The 24,429-nt window shown below is 53.0% G+C and overlaps 2 protein-coding genes across 3 annotated transcripts in view; one reads left to right on the top strand and one right to left on the bottom strand.

Annotated features, from left to right (window-relative positions):
- Positions 1–851: 851 nt before the first annotated feature.
- Positions 852–5,688, top strand: LOC130386205 (uncharacterized). Its single transcript, XM_056595000.1, has 2 exons — positions 852–1,000; positions 2,292–5,688. Exon 2 carries the CDS (start codon positions 2,301–2,303, stop codon positions 4,632–4,634), a length of 2,334 nt encoding a protein of 777 aa, XP_056450975.1. The 5' UTR covers positions 852–1,000; positions 2,292–2,300; the 3' UTR covers positions 4,635–5,688.
- Positions 5,689–7,016: 1,328 nt separating this feature from the next.
- brwd3 (bromodomain and WD repeat domain containing 3) overlaps positions 7,017–24,429 on the bottom strand; it is a 31,651-nt gene continuing 14,238 nt past the window's right edge. The window contains exons 22-41 of one of the 2 annotated variants that reach the window (XR_008896072.1): positions 23,695–23,768; positions 23,149–23,398; positions 21,743–21,853; positions 21,219–21,326; positions 20,919–21,043; positions 20,167–20,249; positions 19,705–19,816; positions 19,201–19,262; positions 18,206–18,361; positions 17,760–17,880; positions 17,107–17,232; positions 16,524–16,599; positions 16,250–16,303; positions 15,496–15,636; positions 13,989–14,141; positions 12,730–12,902; positions 12,150–12,277; positions 10,397–10,528; positions 8,325–10,227; positions 7,017–8,207 (exon numbers count right to left, since the gene is read on the bottom strand). Coding sequence is in view for 1 of the 2 variants with exons in the window: in XM_056594551.1 (XP_056450526.1) it covers positions 9,182–10,227; positions 10,397–10,528; positions 12,150–12,277; positions 12,730–12,902; positions 13,989–14,141; positions 15,496–15,636; positions 16,250–16,303; positions 16,524–16,599; positions 17,107–17,232; positions 17,760–17,880; positions 18,206–18,361; positions 19,201–19,262; positions 19,705–19,816; positions 20,167–20,249; positions 20,919–21,043; positions 21,219–21,326; positions 21,743–21,853; positions 23,149–23,398; positions 23,695–23,768 (3,231 nt within the window). In the remaining variant the exon portion in view is untranslated. Of the gene's footprint in view, positions 8,208–8,284; positions 10,228–10,396; positions 10,529–12,149; positions 12,278–12,729; positions 12,903–13,988; positions 14,142–15,495; positions 15,637–16,249; positions 16,304–16,523; positions 16,600–17,106; positions 17,233–17,759; positions 17,881–18,205; positions 18,362–19,200; positions 19,263–19,704; positions 19,817–20,166; positions 20,250–20,918; positions 21,044–21,218; positions 21,327–21,742; positions 21,854–23,148; positions 23,399–23,694; positions 23,769–24,429 lie in introns of those variants that run through there. The other variant, XM_056594551.1, reaches the window with a different exon arrangement.

Genomic DNA, 24,429 nt, shown 5'->3' on the forward strand with positions numbered 1-24,429 from the left:
TCACGTGGACGAGACTGACGTCAGACCGAGGAGCTCCCGTTGAACGTCACACATGCACACACACGCGCACGCACACACACACACACACACACACACACACACACACACACACACACACACACACACACACACACACACACACACACACACACACACACACACACACACACACACACACACACACACACACACACACACACAGTCGCACAGACACACACTCATACACACACACACACACGCACACACTTTTTATTCAAGCTGCTATTGGTTTCTAGTGTGGCTGCGATTTACACGGTGTTCGTATCCGAGAGGCCTGGGAGTCTGATCGATGATTACAGTCTGATGACAGAGGAGAGAGACATAGGATAGGAGGAGAGAGAGGAGAGGAGGGGGCGAGAGAGAGAGAGAGAGAGAGAGAGAGAGAGAGAGAGAGAGAGAGAGAGAGAGAGAGGAGAGGAGCGGAAGACAGGAGAGATGAAGATGAGGGATAGGGGGATGAGAGAAGAGGAGTCAATGAAGAAGGAGAGGAATGGAGGGAGAAGGGAGAGGATAGGAGGAGAGTGGGGAGAGGGGGGGGGGGAGAAGGGAGGGGAGAGGAGGCAGGAGAGGGGATGACTCACACTCTCTGATATGGTGTTGCTCAGCGGTAGAAACAACACAACTTGTAATGTTATGTCACTGACCGCCAGCCTATCTCTCTCTGTCGCCCGTCCATCAAAGCAGACGTTATCACACAGTCCCCGCCCCCCGCCCGCCTCAAAGTTCACCGCTCGTCGCTCCCAGCGAACACGCGCATCCCATGTCGTGATGACTGTGGAGTCGTGACGCGTCATAACCATGGAAACCCCTCTCCTCCGCGGAGGGAAACGTGCGTAACCTTCAACTTGGGCATCAGTGCGTCTGACAGCGCGTCGCTCCCACAGCGTCCAGAGGAACCCAGTTCGATACCCCGTCGGTCATCACAAGTCGCTTCCCACTTTTGTTGTTTGACCCCAAAAAGGTGAGTAATCCAACCGGCGTGGTTGTGTTTGTGTGTGGTGTGGCTCCAGGGTGAATGGAGTTGTGTGTTTTTGTGTGTTTTATGTGCATTGGGGAAGTCAGAGACGGCTGGGAATCGTTGCGTCGATGAGACAAGTTGACGTTAAACTTGACATGTACAAAGCCTGGCTGTAGGCGAATATATTCAGTAAGAACAGAAATAATATAAAGAAAACCAAATACAACGAAGACTAAAAGCCTGCCACGCACCTGGGTAGAAAACTGAGCTAAAATACTAAATAACTGACACGGTCACAAGTATTCACATTAATGTCCAAGGGACGACCAAATATAGGAGTTAAATGTTCTGCATTCTATTTTATCGCACATCATCAGTGCGTTTTACAGTTTTCATGCGTTCGAGGACTGGAGCTCTGTGACGATCCTCTATGACTCATGTGGTCCAATCTTTAAAAACAACTCACAACACAACAGTCGTGCTGCGCTGAGCGGCGGTTCTCTTCTTGGCCACCAGAGGCCGCTGCTCAGGCTGCTGGGCAGATGCATAATATTAGGTCCTTCAGACTTTATCCCATTCAGTTCTTTATGGAAACAACATAAAGATAAGAGGGAGGATTTAGAAAAGTTGAATAAATGACAATAGCTATCTCCTCTCTGCCGCAGTTTTGCAGCAATTAAATCTACAAGTACATTTTAAACCAAATGTATTTTATTTACCTTTAGACAGTTGGTATTTGTCTTTTGAACCTCTGAATTAAACAATTCCCTGAGCTTAAAACAACAAAGCTACATAGACAGATGCTGAGTTAGAGTTAGAGTTGAGGTAGAGTTAGAGTTAATCATTAACTCATGTTTATCCACGTGTCTGCTGCATGAAGGCGTTGCAGTGGATTTCATCCTCACTGCATTCAACAGAAACAGGGTTCTGCAGATATGCTAAAGATCGGTTCTCCTCTCCCTGGGAAGATATACTGTGACACGCGCAAGAGCCAGCGATTCATTGGTCCTTCACTATGGGAAAGAGTGACATCCCTAAAGAAACAATGCATTTCCTTTGTAGAAAAACTGCAATACCTTTAGAGAAACACTGCAATACCTTAAGAGAAACACTGCAATACCTTAAGAGAAACACTGCAATACCTTAAGAGAAACACTGCAATACCTTTAGAGAAACACTGCAATACCTTTAGAGAACCACTGCAATACCTTTAGAGAAACACTGCAATACCTTTAGAGAAACACTGCAATACTTTTATACAAAAATTGCCTTGAACCTTGTCATTACTCTCCAGGTCGAGAAGATGGATCTCCAAGCTGACAAGCGGTTCCACAACCTGACGGTGGAGCAGGTCCAGGCGCTGGACCAGGTGCTGACGGAGGTGTTGCCCATCTACGGCCGGGGGAACTTCCCCACGCTGGAGGTGCGGGCCAAGGACATGATCCGGGGGGTGCGCGAGCGCCTGGCCGAGCGGAGCATCGTGGTGCGCGACGTGCGGCTCAACGGCGCCTCGGCCAGTCACGTGATGCTGCGGGACAACGGCCTCGGCCGCCGCGACCTGGACATCGTGTTCGGCGTGGACGTGCCCCGCCAGGAGGACTTCCAGGTGATCAAGGAGGTGGTGCTGGGCGTCCTCAGGGACCTCCTGCCCTGCGGCGTCAACCGCAGGAAGATCACGTGGCTCACCATGAAGGAGGCGTACGTGCAGAAGATGGTGAAGGTCTTCAACGAGCACGACCGCTGGAGCCTCATCGCGCTGTCCAACAACCGCTCCCAGACGGTGGGTCTCCGCTTCGTCAGCTCCCTGCGGCGGCAGTTCGAGTTCAGCGTCGACTCCTTCCAGATCATTCTGGACCGCATGCTGGAGTCGTACTGGGAGAGCGACAGGAAACAGGAAGGTCGTACGGAGCCAAAGGAGGAGAGGCTGGCGGGTCTGGATCAGCGAGTCTTGCCGCAGACAGAGGCGGCGGAACCTCTGATCGCTCCAGGTCAACCTGAAGCTGAGGGAAGGGACTTAACGATGGAGAGGGGAGGAGGAGACCAGTGGGAGAGCCCGGGTGCCGTTGGGTCTGAGAAGGATCTTCTGGAGCCGTTGGCAGAGCCTGTGAGTGGACCGCCTGACGTCCAGCAGATGGCAGAACCGGAGAGTGCTGGATCCCAAGGGACTCAGAAAGAAGTAATGGTGGAAACGATTAGAGATGACCCATTGGGAGAGGATGTCCAGTTAGATCTGGGGGGGGGAAAGGTGGAGGAGGAACCCAATCAAAGAAAGCCTTCTTTGGTTCCATCGTCCGCAGACGTCATGGACCCTTTGCCGAAGCAGGTCTCTCGGAAACCACCGAAGACCGAAGAGTTGTTTAAGTCAGAATCTTTGATAGAAGCGACTGCCCTGCACCCAGAAATATCTCTGAGCTTAGATCCGGGTGTGATCCAGGTCCAACGTAAGGAAGGTGCTGGATCCAAAGCAGGTCCGTCCGTCCTCAGGATTAACAACGAGTCTATCCTACAGGATCCAAGTCTAGAAGGTTCCTTCCCTCCTCCGGCCAAGAAAACCTGCAGCAGCTCCCAGGGCGCCGTGCCAAAGTTCTGTCCTTCTCCGATCCTCCAGAGGAAGATGTCCCGCAAGACCCTCATCAAGTCCCCCCCTCCTCCCCCCCCCGAGGAGAAGTGGTCTCTGCTGACGGAGATGACCACACAGCTGTTCCCTCCCATCGAAATACCGAAAACCCTGCAGCCCCGGGCGGACGGCGTCGAGGACCACCGCTCCAGGTCCCCTTCCCTTCCAGACCCCCAAGGCTCGGGACCCCTGGTGGAACGTGTCGCGGTCGGCCAGGCGGGTTCCTTACCAGAAGTGACCGTCGTACCACAGAGTGCGGAACACAGGGACAACGACCCGCTCCCCTCAACAGAACCTCTGGACTCCGCCGCCGCCCCCCGAGGCGTCGAGTCTGCAGCCCCGCCGACCGGGCTGACCAATCAGAATGCACCGACGGACGTGGCGGCGCCCGCCGCCGGCGCGGGGTCCTCCTGGGCGGGGGTCGGAGGTGAACCCCTGGTCACCGTGGCGGCGGAGTGCATGTACGGCGACTTCCAGCAGGCCATGAACCACCTGCGGGGCCGGCTCATCGCCACCCACAGCCCCGAGGAGATCCGGGGCGGGGGGCTGCTGAAGTACAGCGACCTGCTGGTGAGGAACTTCCGCGCGTCCAGCGAGGCGGAGATCCGCTCCCTGGAGCGCTACATGTGCTCCCGCTTCTTCATCGACTTCCCCGACGTGGCCGTGCAGCAGCGCAAGATCGAGGCCTACCTGCAGCGGCACTTTGTGGGCGGCGGCGACTGCGAGGCCAGCCGCTACGACTTCCTGATGACGCTGCGGCGGGTGATCGACGAGAGCACCGTGTGCCTGATGGGCCACGAGCGGCGGCAGACGCTCAACATGATCACCGTGCTGGCGCTGCGGGTGCTGGGCGAGCAGAACGCCATCCCCAACACCGCCAACGTCACCTGCTTCTACCAGCCTGCAGCCTACATGGCCGAGCCCATCTTCAGCAGCTACTACTTCCCCCAGCCCCAGCCCCAGCTGGTGTACCACCACCCGTACCCCCTCCATGTGCAGCTACCCTCGGGCCTGGTGTAGCGCCGGCGGCACGGCCCTTCGCATGTCCGCTGCACAGGGTTGCATTGTGCTTGAAGCCCTCATGGGTTGAGGAGGAACTGGCTAGCATGGGCGCAGTTATGTGGAACGCTTTAACCCGGCTCCTGTCTGTCTGCACGGGCTGAGGACTGGGGAGCACTGGGACAAGGAGGTATACTCCAGCAGCTCCTTTGTCTGTCTGAGGGGAGGGACGGTTTCACTGCGAAGGAAAAGACGGTTGCTATTTCGGCCGGGCTTTGAAAGAACCACTGATTGAAGGGTTCTAGTGTGTGAGGCGCGGAGCAACGGTCCTCAGAACCTCTGAATGAAACTCTCTCGTAAGATACTTGATAAGATGGTCGCGTATCAATTGAAGATGAATTTAGCTAATCAATGTTTAAATAGGTTTTAAAGCCCATACATGCCTACTTGAGTATATGGATGCATACTCTAAGAAGAATCTTGACTTATCTTAGTGGAGTGGTATCAAATATACATATGTCAGCATGTATGTTTACTGTATAGGAAAAATAGATAATCCCTACTTTGTTAAGAAATTGCAAGATTTGTCTCTCGTGCCACAAAGAAGTTGGTTTAGTCTCTTTGTTTGTTGTCTTGGTAGATTCGATTTTGCCAACTTTCACCTTAGTAATTTTTAATAGATATCGTCTGTGTATTAAGTGTTGACAGTAGTTATGGAAATTGTCAACAGAAAATGGGTGTGAACACATATCAAGATATGCTCCTTCTTTACTTTGTTCCTGTTCGTTCTCGTTCTTCACCGTGCTCGTGTGTTTCGAGCACAGTGTTAATGTCGATGGTTGTGAGTGGTGACTACGTGTCGTTGGGTGTTTACAGGTATATTCGTCTTCCGCCACAAGCGTCTCCCGCTGACTCCTGCATTATGTATTCTGCTCAGAACTTCCGGTCCTCAGATCTGAACTATACTTCATATTCGTCACTCAAAGACATTGGTCCATCTCATCAACTTTAGTGTGCGGATTACCAATGGATGGTTTGGGTGTGGTTTGGTTGTCAATGTGATAATAAACACCGTCAGTCAGTACTCACCAGCTAACTCAATTATGCTCACACTAAGTTAAGTTGTCAAGCTCTACTTTAAGTGCAAAGTTAAGTGGGGAGGCAGCCTGCTCAGCAATTCCAAGTTAGGTTCTAAGTTAGATTGTTAAATACTAAATTAGGGACCAAGTTATTTGAGTGTTTGTGCTATGTAAAGTTTAGCTCATGTGCTGAGTAGAGAGAAGTTTAAGTGCCAAGTAGCGATGCGTTTAAGAGATTCCAAGTAGAAACCGATAACCGGGTTTAAATTTCACCATAAATGTCAAACTCCTGTACGGTAATGTACGATCTATTCATATCAGATGAGGACCTCAGACCCTCACTACTAAGACCAGCTCAGCCCCGGGTGGGGGGGGGGGGGGGGGGGTGGGGGGGGTTGGCCCTGCAGGGTGAAGACCCCTGGTTCCGGGCCCCCACCGGCGGGTTGGCCCAGGTCAGAGTCCAGGCTGAGGAGCTCTGTCGGGATGGATCCAAACCTGGAGAACGAACACAACTCTCTGCTGTGGGAAATCCATGGCTCAGTGGGATCCGAGCAGAAATACTGAATCCATAAAGTTCCAGACAGATGCAGGGTGACTACGTCATGAGGCTATCACAGCCTGAGAGCTAAATATACTCCCGCTGGAACCTTCACCTATGATCAGTCATAGTAATAGTCCTCTTCAATGGGAGGCTTTGACTGAACATGTTAACGGGTGACGGCTCATAAGGGACAACATTGAGTGTGCGTCATCTTTAAGATAGAAGAAATCCACCGATGTGGAAGTGCAGGCCTATGAATTTCCACATTTGCCTCACACATAATTGAAGATTATATGGCAACAGTGGAAACAAACCATTAGCTGTATTGACCCAGTAGTCATAAAGACAAAAAAAGTGGAGGAAAATCATTTGGTTAACGTTTTCACCGGCCAAGCACCGTTTCACTCCTCCGCACCGCAGAGTTGTTTGTTGTTTAGAGGTACGTCTAGAACACAAACGCATTGGATCGTAAAACACGCAGCTGGGTTTCTCTCCACGTCCGCGCGGCCATTTGTCAGAGAGTGTTCTGACGCGGGGAGCAGGATGAGTCACCGACCAGCACACAAAATGGAAGAGAGAGGAGTGCTCTCAGAGTGAGGGTGAACGAGTGAATCAGGTACGGAGCGCGCAGACCCCCCCCCCCCCCGGCCTGCGCGGGGGTCCGGACTTGTAAACGACGGCATAAAACTCCCCGGAGCGGCACCGGCGTGTGAGTCAGAGGACCATAGAGACAGGGATGAAGATGAGGAAGAGGTTGAGGTATCGCCACAAAAAGAGACGCAGAGGCCGGCCTACAAGAGATCAACTTCTTTATTTAAAAAAAAACACAGAAAAAAACAACTAATATACAATCATAAAGTGTAAAAAAAAGAAAAAAGAATATTAATCACTGAAGTTTATTTCACCTAAATCGATTGAGTCACTGAAAGGGTACCCCTACAAACGCCGTAGATCATCGTATGAAAATACAATTCCAAAGCAATAGTCGGGCGTTGTTCTCACACCACACATAAAGAGCAACGAAAGGCTGACTGTACATCCCTGACTCTATAACCAAGCTCTGCTGAAGACGTGTGGGAGCACCACTCATCCACTGACGCTACTGAGATTACATTTCATAGTTGGAGGTCATCCCCCCCTCTCCCTCTCTCTCTCTCTCTCTCTCTCTGTTCTACCGCTCGCACCGTCGCAGGGTTAGAGTCATGCTCGATGGGCAACTCAGAGGTCAGAGGTCAGAGATCTAGGGTTGACCTCTGAGGGCAACGAGGAACCTGATTGGTCGCTGAACCGGGTGACATCACGGGGTCGCGACCACAAGGAAGAGTTCATGAGTTTTTTTTGTGACGGCGCCGTCAGCAGCAGGCTCTGTAGGTACCTGCTGCAGACGCTCTGTAGGTGGAGCTCCGGTACTCAGTGTGCTGGTGCGGTGGAGACGATGGAGAGCGCATGAATGAAGGAGAAGGAGTTCAGCCTTCGGCTTATAAAACTGATATCCTCCCGACAACTTTATTAGCCAGCTGCCAGAATGATTTAGTGTGCAAAAACAAAATATTTAGTATTCTCGTTAATGAAGAGGTGTTGAGCGCGGAGGACACGACAGCGCTGACAGAGGAGGAGGAGAGGAGGAGAGAGGAGGAGAGGAGGAGGTGAGGAGAGGAGGAGAGAGGAGGTGAGAAGAGGAGGAGAGGGGTCCACGGTTGGGCACCAGGGAGGGCGGAGAGAGAGAGACGGGGTCTCGGAAGAAACTTTCAACCGGTGATGTTGAGAGAGTAGGATACAGACCAGATCAAACAAGCACACGAGGTCTCCCATGTACCAACCAGACGAAGGGAACTAAAGGAGGAAGGGGACGAGAGAGGGAGTGACACCCGGGCAACATGGGGCTCCACTCAGTGGAACGGCCCGGTCTAACGTTCACTGGCTCAGGAGGAAGAGACGGCCAGACCCCGGTCCCGTGAAGACCACCTCCAGGACCTAGACCCCCCCCGGGCCCGTGAAGACCACCTCCAGGACCTAGACCCCCCCCGGGCCCGTGAAGACCACCACCAGCGCCTAGACCCCCCCCGGTCCCATGAAGACCACCTCCAAGACCTAGACACAGCCAGAGGCAGAGCTGGCTGAGGGAGAGACCGCTGGCGTGACGATGTAATGTTTACCTCGAGGCTAGAGAGACCGTGGTCGTGACGATGTAAAGTTGACCTCGAGGCCCACCGGGATTGGAGCCAATGGCAGAGGAGATGACATCATGCCCTACGCTATGAGGGCCCCCTAGAGACCCCGCGATGACCCCCACGAGGTGATGAGGTTTGTGGCTCAGCAGCACACCGGAGGAGCACAACAACAACAAAACACACGCTGCAAAAAAATTAAATAAAAATAAAAATTGAATGAGCACCGTTTTGTTTTGGCACCTCCCGCCTTTCTTTGGTGTCCGGGGAGCGGAGCGAGGAAGAGGAGGAGGAGGAGGACAGGAGGACATAGGATCTACAGTCTGGAGGGGGAGGAGGAGGAGGAGGAGGAGGAGGAGGAGGAGGACATAGGATTTACAGTCTGGAGGGGGAGGAGGAGGAGGAGGAGGACATAGGATCTACAGTCTGGAGGGGGAGGAGGAACGGTAGGGCAAAGGAGGAGGTAGCAAAGAGCAGGTAAAGGAGGGGGGGAATGAGGAGGGTACGATGAAGAGGAGGAAGAGAGGAGGGTAGGTGGCTTTGCTTTTTGTTGTCCCCCACCCTCCCGTCACCCTCGACGACGGCTCCTTGGCAACAGACCTCATCTGGAGCACCGGCCGTTCGCTGAGTCGTGACTCAGCCCGTATATATATATATATATATATATATATAGATAAAAACACAACAAACGGTTATCCCTGCAGTGGAACCCAGAGTCTGGGGGTCAGGGTTCAGAGGTCAGGGGGCAGAGGTTAAGGTCGGGGGGTCAGAGGTCAAGGGTTAGTGGTTCCAGCCCATGAGGTGGCTGACCCGGGCCTTCTCAGTCATCTTGCGTACGCGGCCCGACCGCGACTTCCCAAGGTTCAGGGGGTCGTCCTTCGACCTCTGACCCTCGTCGTCCGACTCGTCCACGTACTGGACCGTCCGGCGGCCCTGGTTACGGGTGTTGACGCGGGCCGACTTGGAGCGCCGGGGCCTGCTCGCCCCGCCCCCCGCCGCTCCTCCTGCGGCCCCCTGCTCCGACTCAGACGCCTCCTCCTCTTCCTCCTCGTCCGGCTCCTCCTCTTCGTCAGGCTCCTCCTCCTCATCGTCGTCGCCAGGGTCCTCTTCATTTCCTACAGCAGCGGCTTTCACCTCCTCTGCCTCTTCCTCTTCTTCTTCTTCTTCCTCTTCTTCCTCCTCCTCCTCATCCTCCTCCACCTCTTCTTCCTCCTGCTGGGGCTGCAGCACCACCTCCGCCTCTGCGTCCTCCTCTTCTTCCTCCTCATCTCCCTCTTCATCATCATCCTCCCCCTCTTCGTCGTTCTCCTCTTCCTCCTCCTCCTCCTCCTGTTGCTCCTCCTCCTCCTCCTCCTCCTCTTCCTCTCCGGCAGACTTTACCCTCGCCCTCTTGGGTCTCTGTGTGGGCGTGTCGGGCACCGCCTCTCGTCTCCGTTTGGTGGCGGCGGTCACCGTGGCAACCGCCTTGTTGCCCCTGGCGACGGCAGCCGCCCGGACGGCGGTGCCGCCCTTGGCGTGAGGTCGCGACGGCGGGGGAGGGGGCGGGGCGGACTTGGGGAGGGGAGGAGCCTTGCTGTAGTCGTGGTCACAGCCCTCCACAAACTTCTCCGTCTCGGAGTCGGAGCCGCTGTCCGACGAAGACGAGGAGGAGGACGACGAGGACGACGACGACGAGGAAGAGGACGAGGAGGAGGAGCCGGAGGAGGAGCGAGAGGAGCCGGCGGTCGCCTCCTCGCTGGCCGCCGCCGTCGCCGCCGCCGCCGCCAACGCCGGGCGTCTCAGGCTCTGTCTGGAGCCGTTGCTAAGGGCGACGGGCCGCTGGGGAACTGAGACACACAAGATGGTTGGTACAATGAAGACGACGACGACAACGACGATGACAGACGATGAACGAGGAGCGCGTCGCTCTATTGAACGCTGACAGGAGCATCGGATCCAACGGTGAACAAAAACAGAAAGTAATGCATTAAGGGAGAGCTTTTTATTCCCAGGTACCTGTTCTCTTGGCGGGGGGCGTGGCCCGGCTGCGTGAGGAGGTGGTGGGGGGCGGAGCTTGGCTGGCTGAGGTGGAGGAAGAGGAAGAGGAGGGCTGGCTGTCTTCATCCACCTCCACATCGCTGGGGGGAGCTGTGAGAGAGAGAGTGAGTGAGGGGGAGAGAGAGTGGGGGAGGGGGAGAGAGAGTGGGTGAGGGGGAGACAGAGTGGGTGAGGGGGAGAGAGAGTGGGTGAGGGGGAGAGAGAGTGGGTGAGGGGGAGACAGAGTGGGTGAGGGGGTGAGTGAGTGATGAGGGGGGAGAGAGTGATGAGGGGGAGAGAGTGGGTGAGGGGGAGAGAGAGTGGGTGAGGGGGTGAGTGAGTGGGTGAGGGGGAGAGAGAGTGGGTGAGGGGGTGAGAGAGTGAGTGAGGGGGTGAGAGAGTGGGTGAGGGGGAGAGAGAGTGGGTGAGGGGGAGAGAGAGTGGGTGAGGGGGGAGAGAGAGTGGGTGAGGGGGTGAGTGAGTGAGTGAGGGGGTGAGAGAGTGGGTGAGGGGGAGAGAGAGTGAGTGAGGGGGAGAGAGAGTGGGTGAGGGGGAGAGAGAGTGAGTGAGGGGGAGAGAGAGTGAGTGAGGGGGGAGAGAGAGTGGGTGAGGGAGTGGGTGAGGGGGAGAGAGAGTGAGTGAGGGGGAGACAGAGTGGGTGAGGGGGAGACAGAGTGGGTGAGGGGGAGACAGAGTGGGTGAGGGGGAGAGAGAGTGGGTGAGGGGGAGAGAGAGTGAGTGAGGGGGAGAGAGAGTGGGTGAGGGGGAGAGAGAGTGGGTGAGGGGGAGAGAGAGAGTGGGTGAGGGGGTGAGTGAGTGAGTGAGGGGGTGAGAGAGTGGGTGAGGGGGAGAGAGAGTGAGTGAGGGGGAGAGAGAGTGGGTGAGGGGGAGAGAGAGTGAGTGAGGGGGAGAGAGAGTGAGTGAGGGGGAGAGAGAGTGGGTGAGGGAGTGGGTGAGGGGGAGAGAGAGTGAGTGAGGGGGAGACAGAGTGGGTGAGGGGGAGACAGAGTGGGTGAGGGGGAGACAGAGTGGGTGAGGGGGAGAGAGAGTGGGTGAGGGGGAGAGAGAGTGAGTGAGGGGGAGAGGGAGTGGGTGAGGGGGAGAGAGAGTGGGTGAGGGGGAGAGGGAGTGGGTGAGGGGGAGAGAGAGTGGGTGAGGGGGAGAGAGTGGGTGAGGGGGAGAGAGAGTGAGTGAGGGGGAGAGAGTGGGTGAGGGGGAGAGAGAGTGAGTGAGGGGGAGAGAGAGTGAGTGAGGGGGTGAGAGAGTGGGTGAGGGGGAGAGAGAGTGAGTGAGGGGGAGAGAGAGTGGGTGAGGGGGAGAGGGAGTGGGTGAGGGGGAGAGAGAGTGGGTGAGGGGGAGAGGGAGTGGGTGAGGGGGAGAGAGAGTGAGTGAGGGGGAGAGAGAGTGGGTGAGGGGGTGAGTGAGTGAGTGAGGGGGGGAGAGAGTGGGTGAGGGGGAGAGAGAGTGGGTGAGGGGGTGAGTGAGTGAGAGATGTCGGAAGTCATCAGATGAAAATAATACGCAATGCATCATGGGTAATAGTTTGTGGCGCTCTAGACTACACAGGGCACCAGATCTGTGCACCAAATCACGCTACTATAAAGGGAAGGATTGAAGGTTTGTGGACACGGCCCCCGAAGACACAGGGGGCCACAAACCGTCTCCGTATCACTCATCATCATCCTCATCCTCCTCCTCATCATCTTCATCACCACTACCATCCTCCCCTTACCCCGGCGCGGCCGTCGGGACGAGGACCGGCTCTTCTTGGAGGAACTCTCGCTCCGGGCCCTCGACTTGTTTGGCTTCGACTTCGACTTCGACTTCTTGGTCTTCCCTGACTTGTGCTTCCCTTTGGGGCTGGAGACAGACAGGCGGACAGACACACAGAAAGAGAGAGAGAGACAGACGGACAGACACACAGAAAGAGAGAGAGACGGACAGCCAGACAGCCAGACCGACAGAGACAGAGATAGAGAAAGACAGAGAGAGAGACAGACACACAGAGACAAACAGAGAGACAGACGGACACACAGAAAGAAACATGGAGAGAGAAACAGACAGAGACCGCAGGGCGAAGGTTATACGGCGAGCGTTACATTGTCCTGTCAGTGGTTGTTTATCTTTATTTACTTTTTGTTGTTTGTTCTTAATGTCGTTGTTGTTAATGGTCATGTGTATCTGTCTTTTCACTGAGAACAATTTCCCCAAGGGGACAATACATTTCTAACTACAGGTGGCTTATCAAAGCCCCCCCCCCCCCCTTCACATCACATATGGGCGGTCTCCAGTCGCGGGCGGGGCGGGGGTACCTGGGGGGCGGGCTCCCAGGAGAGGAGCTTCCTCCTGGGCTGTGGAGCCTCTTCCTGTAGCTCAGCCTCTGGCTGCTGCGCCGCTGGTTCTGGACGGCCGACTTGTGGTCCGAGATGATGGAGATGATGCGGCTCTCGAAGTAGGCCGACAGGCTCAGAGTCATGGTGTAGATCTGGAGGGACAGGAGGCACAGTTCACTCTGATATAGTCTCCCTGTAGCTCTAGAGACAGGAGGCACAGTTCACTCTGATATAGTCTCCCTGTAGCTCTAGAGACAGGAGGCACAGTTCACTCTGACATAGTCTCCCTGTAGCTCTAGAGACAGGAGGCACAGTTCACTCTGACAGAGTCTCCCTGTAGCTCTAGAGACAGGAGGCACCGTTCACTCTGATAGAGTCTAGCTCTAGAGACAGGAGTCACAGTTCACTCTAATAGAGTCTAGCTCTAGAGACAGGAGTCACAGTTCACTCTAATAGAGTCTAGCTCTAGAGACAGGAGTCACAGTTCACTCTATTAGAGTCTAGCTCTAGAGACAGGAGTCACAGTTCACTGTAATAGAGTCTAGCTCTAGAGACAGGAGTCACAGTTCACTCTAATAGAGTCTCTCTGTAGCTCTAGAGACAGGAGTCACAGTTCACTCTAATAGAGTCTCTCTGTAGCTCTAGAGACAGGAATCACAGTTCACTCTAATAGAGTCTAGCTCTAGAGACAGGAGTCACAGTTCACTCTGACAGAGTCTAGCTCTAGAGACAGGAGTCACAGTTCACTCTAATAGAGTCTAGCTCTAGAGACAGGAGTCACAGTTCACTGTAATAGAGTCTAGCTCTAGAGACAGGAGTCACAGTTCACTCTGACAGAGTCTAGCTCTAGAGACAGGAGTCACAGTTCACTCTAATAGAGTCTCTCTGTAGCTCTAGAGACAGGAGTCACAGTTCACTCTAATAGAGTCTCTCTGTAGCTCTAGAGACAGGAGTCACAGTTCACTCTGACAGAGTCTAGCTCTAGAGACAGGAGTCACAGTTCACTCTGACAGAGTCTAGCTCTAGAGACAGGAGTCACAGTTCACTCTGACAGAGTCTAGCTCTAGAGACAGGAGTCACAGTTCACTCTAAATCTGAGTCTCGGTGTCGAGTAACTAACACACCAAAACACATCTAAATAACTTTGAGCTAAAAGTTAAAAGGAAAGAATCATTTAAATCCTCTGAATCGGTCCACGGAGGACAGCCAGCCAGACGGTCGAGGGGGGGGTCTCCTACCTGGGACTTCTTGTTGGGGGTGTAGGCCTTGGAGTTGGTGAAGATGAGACGCACGTCCTTGCTGAACTCCATGGGGTTCTCGTAGTTCCCGCCCACCAGCGTCTCCGACACCGTGCTCAGGTCCATGGGGGTGTCGATGATGTCCCGGTAGTCCTGGACACACACACAGAGTGAGTGAGTGAGTGAGTGAGTGAGTGAGTGAGTGAGTGAGTGAGTGAGTGAGTGAGTGAGTGAGTGAGTGAGTGAGTGAGTGAGTGAGTGAGTGAGTGAGTGAGTGAGTGAGTGAGTGAGTGAGTGAGTGAGTGAGTGAGTGAGTGAGTGAGTGAGTGAGTGAGTGAGTGAGTGAGTGAGTGAGTGAGTGAGTGAGTGAGTGAGTGAGTGAGTGAGTGAGTGAGTGAGTGAGTGAGTGAGTGAGTGAGTGAGTGAGTGAGTGAGTGAGTGAGTGAGTGAGTGAGTGAGTGAGTGAGTGAGTGAGTGAGTGAGTGAGTGAGTGAGTGAGTGAGTGAGTGAGTGAGTGAGTGAGTGAGTGAGTGAGTGAGTGAGTGAGTGAGTGAGTGAGTGAGTGAGTGAGTGAGTGAGTGAGTGAGTGAGTGAGTGAGTGAGTGAGTGAGTGAGTGAGTGAGTGAGTGAGTGAGTGAGTGAGTGAGTGAGTGAGTGAGTGAGTGAGTGAGTGAGTGAGTGAGTGAGTGAGTGATGTGAGTGAGTGAGTGAGTGAGTGAGTGAGTGAGTGAGTGAGTGAGTGAGTGAGTGAGTGAGTGAGTGAGTGAGTGAGTGAGTGAGTGAGTGAGTGAGTGAGTGAGTGAGTGAGTGAGTGAGTGAGTGAGTGAGTGAGTGAGTGAGTGAGTGAGTGAGTGAGTGAGTGAGTGAGTGAGTGAGTGAGTGAGTGAGTGAGTGAGTGAGTGAGTGAGTGAGTGAGTGAGTGAGTGAGTGAGTGAGTGAGTGAGTGAGTGAGTGAGTGAGTGAGTGAGTGAGTGAGTGAGTGAGTGAGTGAGTGAGTGAGTGAGTGAGTGAGTGAGTGAGTGAGTGAGTGAGTGAGTGAGTGAGTGAGTGAGTGAGTGAGTGAGTGAGTGAGTGAGTGAGTGAGTGAGTGAGTGAGTGAGTGAGTGAGTGAGTGAGTGAGTGAGTGAGTGAGTGAGTGAGTGAGTGAGTGAGTGAGTGAGTGAGTGAGTGAGTGAGTGAGTGAGTGAGTGAGTGAGTGAGTGAGTGAGTGAGTGAGTGAGTGAGTGAGTGAGTGAGTGAGTGAGTGAGTGAGTGAGTGAGTGAGTGAGTGAGTGAGTGAGTGAGTGAGTGAGTGAGTGAGTGAGTGAGTGAGTGAGTGAGTGAGTGAGTGAGTGAGTGAGTGAGTGAGTGAGTGAGTGAGTGAGTGAGTGAGTGAGTGAGTGAGTGAGTGAGTGAGTGAGTGAGTGAGTGAGTGAGTGAGTGAGTGAGTGAGTGAGTGAGTGAGTGAGTGATACCGGGTAGAGTAACGTGTTGGCAGTGAGTGAGTGAGTGAGTGAGTGAGTCTTACCGGGTAGACAAACAGGTCGACGGGCTGCCTGAAGGGCTCCGAGTCCCGGCTGGTGATCATGTGTCTGATCAGGTCTCTGACCTGGCCCTTCCACGCGTTCACGTCCAGCTCCACCCCACGCTTCTTAGAGCTGGAGGAGGCCTGGGGAGACACCAGCACACGGGTTAGTCACCAGGAGACACCAGCACACGGGTTAGTCACCGGGAGACACCAGCACACGGGTTAGTCACGGGGAGACACCAGCACACGGGTTAGTCACCGGGAGACACCAGCACACAGGTTAGTCACCGGGAGACACCAGCACACGGGTTAGTCACCGGGAGACACCAGCACACGGGTTAGTCACCGGGAGACACCAGCACACGGGTTAGTCACCGGGAGACACCAGCACACGGGTTAGTCACTGGGAGACACCAGCACCCGGGTTAGTCACTAGGTTAGTAACTAGGAGACACCAGCAAACGGGTTAGTCACTAGGAGACACCAGCACACGGGTTAGTCACCGGGAGACACCAGTATACGGGTAAGTAACTAAAAGACACCATCACACCTGTTAGTAACTAGGTTAGTAACTAGGAGACAGCGGCACACTGGTTAGTAACTAGGTTAGTAACTAGGAGACACCAACACACTGGTTAGTAACTAGGTTAGTAACTAGGAGACACCAACACACTGGTTGGTTACTAGCAGCTGTAGTGAAGATGGACGCTGTATTAAACACCGGTCCACCCTTCATCATGACGGAGTCTCTTACCCGGTTCCCAGAGGACGTCCCCGGGGTGTCTGAGTCCACGTCCACGTCAGCCACCTGCAGATGGACGGACACACAGTTACACCAGTGTTACACCACCCAGACAGACGGAACCAGTTACACCACCCAGACCCAGAGTTACAGAGTGAGAGAAAGAGAGTGAGGAAGTGAGTGAGAGTGAGAGTGAGAGAGCAAGACACAACACCACCGACCGGAGAGGAGAGTGAAGAGTGACAAACTGTGGAGCAGAACTTGTGGGAGGATCTGGATCACTCACCTCCAGCTCTCCTCCACTGCTGACCTCTGACCTCAGCCTGTGGAACAGATCCAAGATGTCCGTGCAGCTCTGATCCCTGACGGAGGAGCAGAACAAACACAGCCAATCAGAGACTTAGAGTCAACACGTGTTCAAAGGGGATCATGTTTTAAAGCAGGACCTATTAGAGGAGCTTTAATAAATCTAACATCCAAACATGATTCTGAAGAGCCCATTAAAGGATTATCTGTACTGTGAATAATATCCCTTGTTCTTTAGCAAAATGTCCATTAGTAAACTAATTAGTCATTAGTCCATTAATTAATTGTTATTTCATGTGGGGAGTGCCAGTGCCAGTATGTGGGAGGAGCCCCAGGAGGAGGTGGGGGAGGAGTTCGGGGAGGAGCCCCAGGATGAGGTGGGGGAGGAGCTCCAGGAGGAGCTGGGGGAGGAGCCCCAGGAGGAGCTGGGGGAGGAGCCCCAGGAGGAGCTGGGGGAGGAGCCCCAGGAGGAGCTGGGGGAGGAGCCCCAGGAGGAGCTTGAGGAGGAGCTTGGGGAGGAGCTGGGGGAGGAGCTGGGAGAGGAGGCACGGCGGGCAGCGTACCCGATGTAGTGCAGCAGGATGTCGGTCACCACCTTGGCGGCGGCCACGATGGGGCTCTGCGGCTCGTTGAAGGTGCGGGCGTTGTGCTCGATGTAGCGCACCTCCCACATCAGAGCAGAGATACGCCTGGAGGAGGGGGAGGGGGGGGGGGGGGGGAAGGGGGAGGGGGAGGAGGGAGAGGAGGAGGAGCATGTGGAGGACGAGGGAGAGGAGGAGGAAGGGGGGAGGAGGAGGAAGAGGAGGAGGGGGGAGGGGGGGGAGGAGCCGGAGAAGGAGGAGGAGGAGGAGTGAGGGGGGGGGAGGAGGAGGAAGAGGAGGGGGGGAGGAGGAGGAGGGAGAGGAGGAAGGGGGGAGGAGGAGGGGGGAGGGGGAGGAGGAAGAGGAAGAGGAAGAGGAAGAGGAGTGAGAGGGACCACAGAATATGAGTCACAGGGAGATTGCTTTGAAGAAACACCAATGTAAAAGGTTAGAAAGGTTTCCTAAAAGCCTTGCATGAACGGGTGCGTTACATATGAGGGGCTTATTTTGTGGGCGGGGTCGGTCTATGGGTGGAGCTTCCTCTGTGGGCGGGGTCTATGAGTGGAGCTTCCTCTGTGGGCGGCGTCGGCCTACGGGCGGAGCTTCCTCTGTGGGCGGAGCCCGAGGCGGCCTACCTGTAGAAGCGGTTGTCAAGACGCAGGCGGATGGTGCTGAGGTCGGTGGGGTATGCCACCGCGGTGCAGTACAGCGGGTAGTCCCGCAGGTCCACGGGCAACGCAAAGGCCTTCGCCACGTCTGGAGGGGGCGACACGTCAACAAACACGTCACCACACACATCAACAAGTCGACAAACACGTCGACAAACACATCGACAAACAAGTTCACAAACACATCCCCTAGTCAACAAACATGTACACACAAACATCAACAAACAAATCAACAAGTCAACAAACGAGTCCACAAACCAGTCCACAAACAAGTCAACAAACACATAAAAAAACAAGTCTACAAACAAGCGATATCAACAGATAAAAAAACATGTTACGCACGTTACGCTAAACCAATGCTAACGTGTGCATTCACCCGCGGTGCCGTTAGCCTAGCCTAGCCGTTAGCATACCTAGCGTGAGGAGGTCCGTGATCCCTTGGAGGACCCGCTCACAGTCCTCGTCCCGGGTGTGGGCCCCCCACTCGCCCTCCTGGGGCTCGTAGAGCAGGGCCACCAGCTCCTCCTCCAGCACCTCCACGCCTCCACCCTCCTCCTCCGGCAGGGCCGCTGGGGAGCACAGATGGAGAACGTCAGGTTGAGAGGATGGAACGTCAGAACGTCAGGAAGGTTTAGAACGTCAGGAGGTTTAGAACTCCAGGAACGTTTAGAACGTCAGGAACGTTTAGAACATCAGGACGGTTTGGAACATCAGGACGGTTTGGAACGTCAGGAGGTTTAGAACGTCTGGAAGGTTTAGAACGTCTGGAAGGTTTAGAACGTCAGGAAGGTTTAGAACGTCAGGAGGGTTTAGAACGTCAGGAGGGTTTAGAACGTCAGGAGGGTTTAGAACGTCAGGAGGTTTAGAACGTCAGGAGGTTTAGAACGTCAGGAGGTTTAGAACGTCAGGAGGGTTTAGAACGTCAGGAGGGTTTAGAACGTCAGGAGGGTTTAGAACGTCAGGAGGGTTTAGAGCGTCAGGAGGGTTTAGAACGTCAGGAGGGTTTAGAACGTCAGGAGTGTTTAGAACGTCAGGATGTTTAGAACGTCAGGAGGTTTAGAACGTCAGGAGGTTTAGAACGTCAGGAGGTTTAGAACGTCAGGAGGTTTAGAACGTCAGGAGGTTTAGAACGTCAGGAGGTTTAGAACGGCAGGAGGTTTAGAACGTCAGGAGGTTTAGAACGTCAGGAGGTTTAGAACGTCAGGAGGTTTAGAACGTCAGGAGGTTTAGAACGTCAGGAGGTTTAGAACGTCAGGAGGTTTAGAACGTCAGGAGGTTTAGAACGTCAGGAGGTTTAGAACGTCAGGAGGTTTAGAACGGCAGGAGGTTTAGAACGGCAGGAGGTTTAGAACGTCAGGAGGTTTAGAACGGCAGGTGGAGAGGTGAGAAGGTCTGAGGTAGAACCCACCTTCTTCAGGAATGGGCTCCATGTCCCAGGGACTCATCTTCTCCTGCTCCTCGTTGTCCCACCTGAGAGTAGAGAGGGTTGAGTTACTTCTACTACCGTTACCTCCACCCATTCCGTCTGTACTCCATTAGCTCTGCTCCGTCAGTCTGTTACTGACCAGACAGGGTAGCTCTAGAACAGGCTGTCTGTTACTGACCTGACTGGCTGTCTGTTACTGACCTGACGGGCTGTCTGTTACAGGCTGTCTGTTACTTACCTGACAGGCTGTCTGTTACTGACCTGACAGGCTGTCTGTTACTGACCTTAATGCGTAGCTCTGTTACTGACTGTCTGTCACTGACCTGACGGCGTAGCTCTGTTACTGACTGTGTCACTGACCTGACGGCGTAGCTCTGTTACTGACTGTCTGTTACTGTCTGTCACTGACCTGACGGCGTAGCTCTGTTACTGTCTGTTTCTGACTGTCTGTTACTGACTGTCTGTTACTGAATGACTGTCACTGACCTGACGGCGTAGCTCTGAAACAGGCTGTCGGGGTACTCCAGCTGCAGTGGCTCCTGGTCCTCCACCGAGCCGAACCACCAGGCGTCGTCGATGATGCTGCGGAACCTCATGCCTGCAGAGGAGGAGAGGTCGCCGTTAGCAACACGGACACACAGTGACACCCAATAAAAACGCTCGCCAACAAGTACTGTTCCATTATGGGTCTGGGCTCCCCCGTCAACGACCCTTCAATCACTGTCAATCAGTGCAGGACAACAAAGCTTCACTTACAGGTGAACGGGTCACACTTCAGCCAATCACAGCTCACGCATTCAGTAGCATGTAATGACCTACAGAGGGTGAGCTCTGACGCACACAGAGCGATGAGGACTGTTTGGGACTGGTCTCCTTAAACAGGTGTGCACGAGGGCTCGATTCACAGGAAGTGAGGTAGAGGAAGTGAGGTACAGGGATGGGACTCACCTGGCTGCCAGTTGTGGTCCTTAGCCTCGTTGTAGAACTGCAGCAGGACCAGGAAGTCGATGACATCGGGCATGTCGTGGTACCTGGGGGGGGGAGGGGCCACAGACACATGAACACCTGTCCTCCCGCCCGCACCCCGGTCTCCTCAGGCCCGTCATGGCGTCTCTTGGCCCTCTTTTAAATTCAAACTGTTCATTGCACCCTGCACTTTAGGCCCTGCACTTTAAGCAAGCACTTTTATTAGTCTAGGCTTTGTTGGACTATGTTATGATTATGATGTATTTTTAAACCTATTTATCATTATACGTCTTCATAAATAGGTTTTTTAACTTATATTAAAAAATTGAGTGTCAGCACAGTCTTGCAGCGAAGTCAGGAATACATTCCACTGCTTGTTGTACACGTATAACTATGCATGTGACAAAAAAATTATCTTGAATCTCTCTCTCTTCTGACCCAAAGCTCTGATGTATAAGCATCTGTGGGTTGAAACCTAGATATGGTGGTGGTTTGCTCATGGGTAAGAATTCCAAGGCAGTCTGACGGTGTACACCGGACCTTTAGGAGAACGTCAAAACTTTATACGTTTTTCTTTTCTAACAAAATGTCTACAATCTTCAGCGTTCGCAGCGGACCACATATGCAAATCAGCCGGCCCCAGGAGGGCCCGGGACCCCGGATTGGGCACCCCTCCTGAAGGGGACTCCACCAGTATGAACCTAAGCCCCATGCAGGGCTGGCTCTGGGCTCACTTGAGGGAGAAGGAGTCGCCCGTCATCTTGCCGGAGCGGAGGTCCAGGAAGGCTAGCTTCAGGCAGCATAGGGTGGGGGAGCCGACCTCGTACTTGATGCCCACCACCTTCACAGACTCCTGGTCCTGAAACACACCACAACACCACCTTCATTACAAATACTATCATTGTACCATACTGTAATGATCATCAAGATAATGACAATTTAAAACATACAAGAACTATATTATCCACTCTAGGGATATCATAACCTAGTGCCGCTCAACACCGATTAAAGGGAGAGCCTTTAGGGGCAGGTACCCTGAGGTTCAGCTTGTTCCAGGGCTGCTTCTGGGGGTTGATGCTGTAGGCCTTGGCTCGGCGGACCGCCCGAACGTACGCCTGGTGGCCCTGTCGGAAGTACATCAGCTGGGGGGCAGAGGACACCACTATCAGCATCATCATCATGATAACCATCATCATGATAACAACCATCATCATCATCATATCATCATCATCATCGTCGTCACCAACTTCATCATATCATCATCATTCCCCTCATCAACATCACCACCACCATCATCATCATCATCATAACCACCACCATCATCATCGTCGTCGTCATCATCGTCATTCCCATCACCATCGTCATCATCAGGCCTAGACCTCTACACGTGGTCTTGGTCAGAGACCAGATGTGAAGCCTAGACCTCTACACGTGGTCTTGGTCAGAGACCAGATGTGAAGCCTCGACCTCTACACGTGGTCTTAGTCAGAGTCTCTGGACCCTCACACCGGCCCTGGTGGAGTGAGAACCGGGTTAAAGCAGCGCTTGGGCCCAGTACCTCGTCTCCCATCTGCGGTACGAAGGGCGATCGCCGGGGGACGGTCTCGGTGATCCAGGCGGGTGGTCTCCACTCGTCGGGGTCCACGCCCGTCAGTGAGGACATGGGCTTCTGAGGAGACACAAACAGTAGTGGTGGTAGGAAACTTTATTGTCCCCGTGGGACAGTTGGGTTTGCGGCACAGTCGCATTTCATGACAGGACATTAGACATATGACACAAACAGATAGTCCATACATCAGACACAGACAGACATGAAGAACATACATCACACACTACAATACACTACACACCCTTGGATATGACCAGGCCAGCTGGACAGAGCTTATCTTATAATTACAATTAGGGCATTTAGCAGACGCAAGTTTTATCAAAAAGCGACTTACATCGGTTATTACACACATTGACAAACCGACGGCAGTCTACCGTGCAAGGCGACAGCCAGCTCGTCAGGAGCAGTTGGGGTTAAGTGTCTTGCTCAGGGACCCATCAACACTCTGGATATCGAACTAGCAACCTTTTGGTTACAAGACAACTGCTCTACCTCCTGAGCTAAGCCGACCCATACTCTTGACTGATTTAAGGCTTGTGGTACAAAAGAGAATTTGGATCTGTTCTTGGTCATACGGGGTAGGCAGAAACGCTGACCAGATAGTAGTTTAAAATGGGATGCCAGGGAGTGTGTAAAGTCACAAACAATGTTAGTGGCCTTTTACACCAGCCTGTCTTTGTAAATGTGTTCAATGCTCGGTAGTGTGATCCCAAGAAAACTTGCTGGCAGTTGTAACCGTTTTTCTGATTGTCTTTTTCTGTGACTCAGGAGACAGTGATTCGAGCTTGTGGGAGAGATTGAAAATAATGTCCAGTGCCCTGTCAAAATTAGCCTTTGGGTGAATGTATATGACAGTAAAAAATTCAGACCCCCTCATTCAGCCACCCAGAGCCCCATTTCAGCTGTGACCCCCAGGTCAGCCTGTCATGCCCCCTTCTCTGATGTCTTTATTTGTGAACGTATTTATTCCTCATCTCTCTACTTCTTGCATTCCCTTGTGAAGAATATTGTATGTTTTGCAGGAAAACTCTAAAATCGTCAAATCAACCTCTCTAGAAGGGAGATGGGGTGAGGATAAGATGAGGATAAGTGACTGAGATGAGGAGGAGAGATTGAGGAGCCAGAGATCGACAGATGAGAGGAGAAGTGGTTGAAAGGAGGAGAGGGAAGATGGAAGAAAAAAGAGCTGTAGGGGAGAGGAGAAATATCTGAGATAAAGTTTGATTGATTCAAGTTTCATGTTATCTCATCTGCTTAGATTAGATAACAAAGAAAATATAAGGTTTTATGCTATCTGGTTAGAGGATAAATAACATTTGATCTCTTTAGATAAGATAAGGTTTAATTTATCATACCTGTTTGGTCTCTTTCGACTTCTTCTTCTTCTTCTCCTTCTTTTCCTTCTTCGTCCGGTCTCTCTTCGGGGGTCTCTCCCCCTCCTCCCCGTCCTCCCCCTCCTCTTCCTCCTGCTGCTGCTCCTCCTCCTCTTCCTCCTCTGAGCTGCTGTAGCCCTGAGGTCTAGTCAACCTCCTGGTTGGTCGCTTGGGCGGCTGCAGGTTGATCCCTGCGTCCGCTGTCCAATCAGAATACTCGCTGGAGGAGTCGCTAGGGAGCGGGCGGGGCAGAGGGTTAGTTGGTCGGGTGATAGTTGAATCACCTGGAATACACCGTCAATAATGCCTTCACTTCCTTTACACTTCCTGTTATGTACACCGTTTCTCTCTGTGCTTCTTTGTTGTTTGTTGTATTTTAACTATTTTCTAATGTTTACTCTGTACTTCCCCCTGTGACACCTGCAGTTTCAGTCTGGGGTTAGGGAGTACATGTTATCTCTGGGGTTAGTGAGTACATGTTATCTCTGGGGTGAGTGAGTACATGTTATCTCCGGGTTCGGTGTTTACCTGGAGCTGCTGTCACTCTGCCACTGGGCGTCGCCCTCCGACGACCCATCGCTGACCTCCTGCGGCTCCGTGGCCTGTGGGCCGAGGTTACATCACCATCATCATCATCACCATCATCATCACCATCATCATCATCACCATCACCATCATCAGAGCCCAACCGATATAACGGCGGGCTGATATTATCGGCCGATATTAGGTATTTTCCAAACTATCGGTATTGGCCGATAAAAAAAAATCGGGCAGATTATTATTGTTTAATTTTTTTGGGGGGTTATTGTGTTTTCTTTCAAAGGACTTTGAGTATCATATCTTAAGTTTGTATTTTTCTAAAAAAAAATTATCAGAATTTTGATTTAGACTTTGCTGTTGTGACAATAAAACAATAAAATAAAGTTTATTTTTAAACTGCATTACCTTATTATTTTAGTGAGGACTCATAAATAACTACAAATAACCAAAGTTAGGGAACTCTGTTTAAGTTTTGCTGTGCGTTTCTGGAATTTATTTTTTAAATATATATCGGCCGATATATCGGAATATCGGATCTTTAAATCACCAAATATTCGTATCGTATCGGCCTTAAAAATCCTTTATCGGTCGGGCTCTACTCATCACCACTATCCACTCCACCAGAGGGACCAGTTCACCCAGTACAGCCTGACCCTGGGTCTCTGGAACCATGGGGTCCAGGCCCAGGCCCCTCAGCCAGACCCAGAGGGGAGCAGGGTTAGA

Source organism: Gadus chalcogrammus, chromosome 7 (genome assembly GCF_026213295.1).
Source record: "Gadus chalcogrammus isolate NIFS_2021 chromosome 7, NIFS_Gcha_1.0, whole genome shotgun sequence".
In the NCBI taxonomy this organism is placed as follows: domain Eukaryota; kingdom Metazoa; phylum Chordata; class Actinopteri; order Gadiformes; family Gadidae; genus Gadus; species Gadus chalcogrammus.

Excerpts from the sequence above, each read along its gene's own strand:
- LOC130386205 (XM_056595000.1), top strand. The coding sequence starts at position 2,301 with ATGGATCTCCAAGCTGACAAGCGGTTCCACAACCTGACGGTGGAGCAG.